The 2,609-nt window shown below is 44.4% G+C and overlaps 1 protein-coding gene across 1 annotated transcript in view; it reads right to left on the reverse strand.

The window, feature by feature from the left end:
- The window catches only part of RTFDC1 (replication termination factor 2 domain containing 1), a 33,625-nt gene extending 31,163 nt beyond the window's left edge, over positions 1–2,462 (reverse strand). Inside the window, exons 1-4 of the mRNA XM_009274075.1 lie at positions 2,361–2,462; positions 1,313–1,407; positions 1,116–1,209; positions 781–920 (exon numbers count right to left, since the gene is read on the reverse strand). Coding sequence (XP_009272350.1) covers positions 781–920; positions 1,116–1,209; positions 1,313–1,407; positions 2,361–2,462 — 431 coding nt within the window. The remainder of the gene's footprint in view (positions 1–780; positions 921–1,115; positions 1,210–1,312; positions 1,408–2,360) is intronic.
- Between the last annotated feature and the right edge of the window lie 147 nt (positions 2,463–2,609).

Below are 2,609 nucleotides of genomic sequence, written 5' to 3' on the forward strand. Positions count from 1 at the left end.
AGATTTAGATTAGATATAAGGAAGAAATTCTTCACTATGAGGGTGGTGAGGCACTGGAACAGGTTGCCCAGAGAAGTTGTGGATGCCCCATCAAGGCCAGGTTGGATGGGGCTTTGAGCAACCTGGTCTAGTGGAAGGTGTCCCTGCCCATGGCAGGGGGGTTGGAACTAGATGACCTTTAAGGTTCCTTCCAACCCAAACCATTCTATGATTCTATCAGAGGGAGAGGTAGAATTGCTTGATGTGACACAAAGGGAGGTCTCATCCGACCAACCTCCGCTTGCCCATACCAACCTCCTGTGGTTTAGCCCCCAAACAACTTTTAGTCACTTTTTCTCTGCAAACATTGCCCTCTACTCCTTTATTATACATATAAATTCATTTAGGAAAGGGTTAACTAGGGAGAGGTAGAATTGCTTGATGTGACACAAAGGGAGGTCTCATCCGACCAACCTCCGCTTGCCCATACCAACCTCCTGTGGTTTAGCCCCCAAACAACTTTTAGTCACTTTTTCTCTGCAAACATTGCCCTCTACTCCTTTATTATACATATAAATTCATTTAGGAAAGGGTTAACTTTTTATCTTTCCTCTTGAACATGAAATGAAAGGACACTTAGTCTCCTGAACTCCCTCCTTCTGAAAGGAGGACAAATACTCCCCACAAAGGCTTGAGTAAGTACATGAGTTGCAACATTATTGATTCAAACATCTTTACCTGCTCTATATTCAGTTTAGCACAGTACTCACTTCTAAAAACAAAATCCAGAAACTTACTGACCTATGTCTTCCATTCATTTCCAATCCCACCACAGGGCATATAAAGCGTGCAGACTGGATGTCATCATATTTGTCACCTTTTATACTCTCTTTATCACCACTCCAAGCTGGATTATCTGCAAGGTTTAGTTCCGTTACATTCTGAAAAATAAAAATGCAAGCCTTAAGCTGTTTACTAATGATTTTTGAGCCATGATAACATTCCCTAAGACTTTTTTCATTGTGGTTTGCTATTTTTAACACTTTTAGCATACAGTGAGAACACAAGCAAATTGAGGTTTTGTAGCACATTTTAACTTTCGTGGCACACACTAACATTAGACGTAACCTGTTTACCTTAATGCTCTTGATATGTGATGCAGCTTCCATGGGAGTTTTATCAGCTGACTTGTCCAACAAAAATTCAATGATGGCATCTTTATTATACAACCTATAACACACAATTTTTAGTAGTCATATTTGATTCTCATAACATTCTTTTTTTTATAAATTAGTACCTTTTAGTATAGTGGTCTTTATGGAAGCATTCATACCTGCCTAGCTCACAGGCTACAATTGGCCGACATAACTTCTCTTGACTCAGAGCACAGTAGTACCATCTTGCCACCAATTCAGCATTTTTGTCAACCTGAAGAAAAAAAATACTCATGATTTTAAAACAGCTTTTATATTTGCAAGTTATTTAAACATAAGATCAAGTAATACTTGAAGCATTAATCAAATCCCCAGGTATCTTACCAAACCTACTTTCTACATTCAAACCTATTCCGTAAAATAACTTTAGCTAAACCTTTTAGCAAAATTCATGATCGGTTTTGAGGGCCTGCCTCTACCTATTGAACACATTTCTGCATCTGGGGACCTACTTTCCTAACTCTGACTCAGTTTTCTTATTTTTTGCCACTTCCACCTTCCCCCTTCCCTCTTTATTCTTTTTTGCTCTTCATATGTTCTCCACTACCCTCTTTGCTCTAGTTCTACACTTCATCCCTGCTTGGGTTAACTACCAGTTCTGCTCCCTGTAAGGAACAAGATAACAAGAAAAGCAAATCTGGGGATGTCAGGATGCTACCTGAAGCTCCAGTCTAAAACCATAAATTTTATGACACATTAGGCCATAAAAGAAAGGTTGAGGTTCACAGCTACTCTGATAGTCAGGTGTGGGGAGGAAACGGATTTTATTTACTTATTTTAGATCAGCAAGTGTAATTTGCCTAACTTTTCTGCCACTTGCTGTGAGATTTTTCCTGATCTTCATCCAACCCTCCACACGTGATGCCACTGTATATCCATTACTCTAAAACATCCTAAAAAGAGAGCCCGAGCAAGATTCAGAACGCACGCAGACGGAGTGCAGAAATGGCCACGTTCAACATCACCAATGGCCTGGTCACGCTATTAAACAACCTACCAAAAGCGTTACCAGCAGATACTGTACCCCTAGATGAAGGAGGTCCCTAAACCCCACGCGTTCAGCGGAATGTCCAAAAAGCCCTCCAGAAGACAAAGGGATCTCCACTGCAGCTGCCACCAGCGCCACAGACACAGTCACCCCGTCACCCCGAGGCGGCACCCTCAGACCGGCCCACTGCCGCGCAGAAGGGCGCTCTCCTCCACGCTGCCAGCACCAGGAGTGCCATGCCCGGCTCGCTGCGGGACGGGCAGGACTAACCGGGCCTCCATGGGGCCTCCATGGGGCCTCCCTCCCTCCCCCCGGGCCGCGGGCCCACGGTCAAGGCCCAGGCTCACGAAGCCGGTCCGACAGCCCCCGGCCGCGCTCCCCGCCGCCCTCCCGCAGCCCCCTCCAACCTTCTAGACTCTGTGAGGCGC

The sequence above is a fragment of the Aptenodytes forsteri genome, unplaced genomic scaffold, assembly GCF_000699145.1.
Source record: "Aptenodytes forsteri isolate BGI_AS27 unplaced genomic scaffold, ASM69914v1 Scaffold159, whole genome shotgun sequence".
Classification (NCBI taxonomy): Eukaryota; Metazoa; Chordata; class Aves; order Sphenisciformes; family Spheniscidae; genus Aptenodytes; species Aptenodytes forsteri.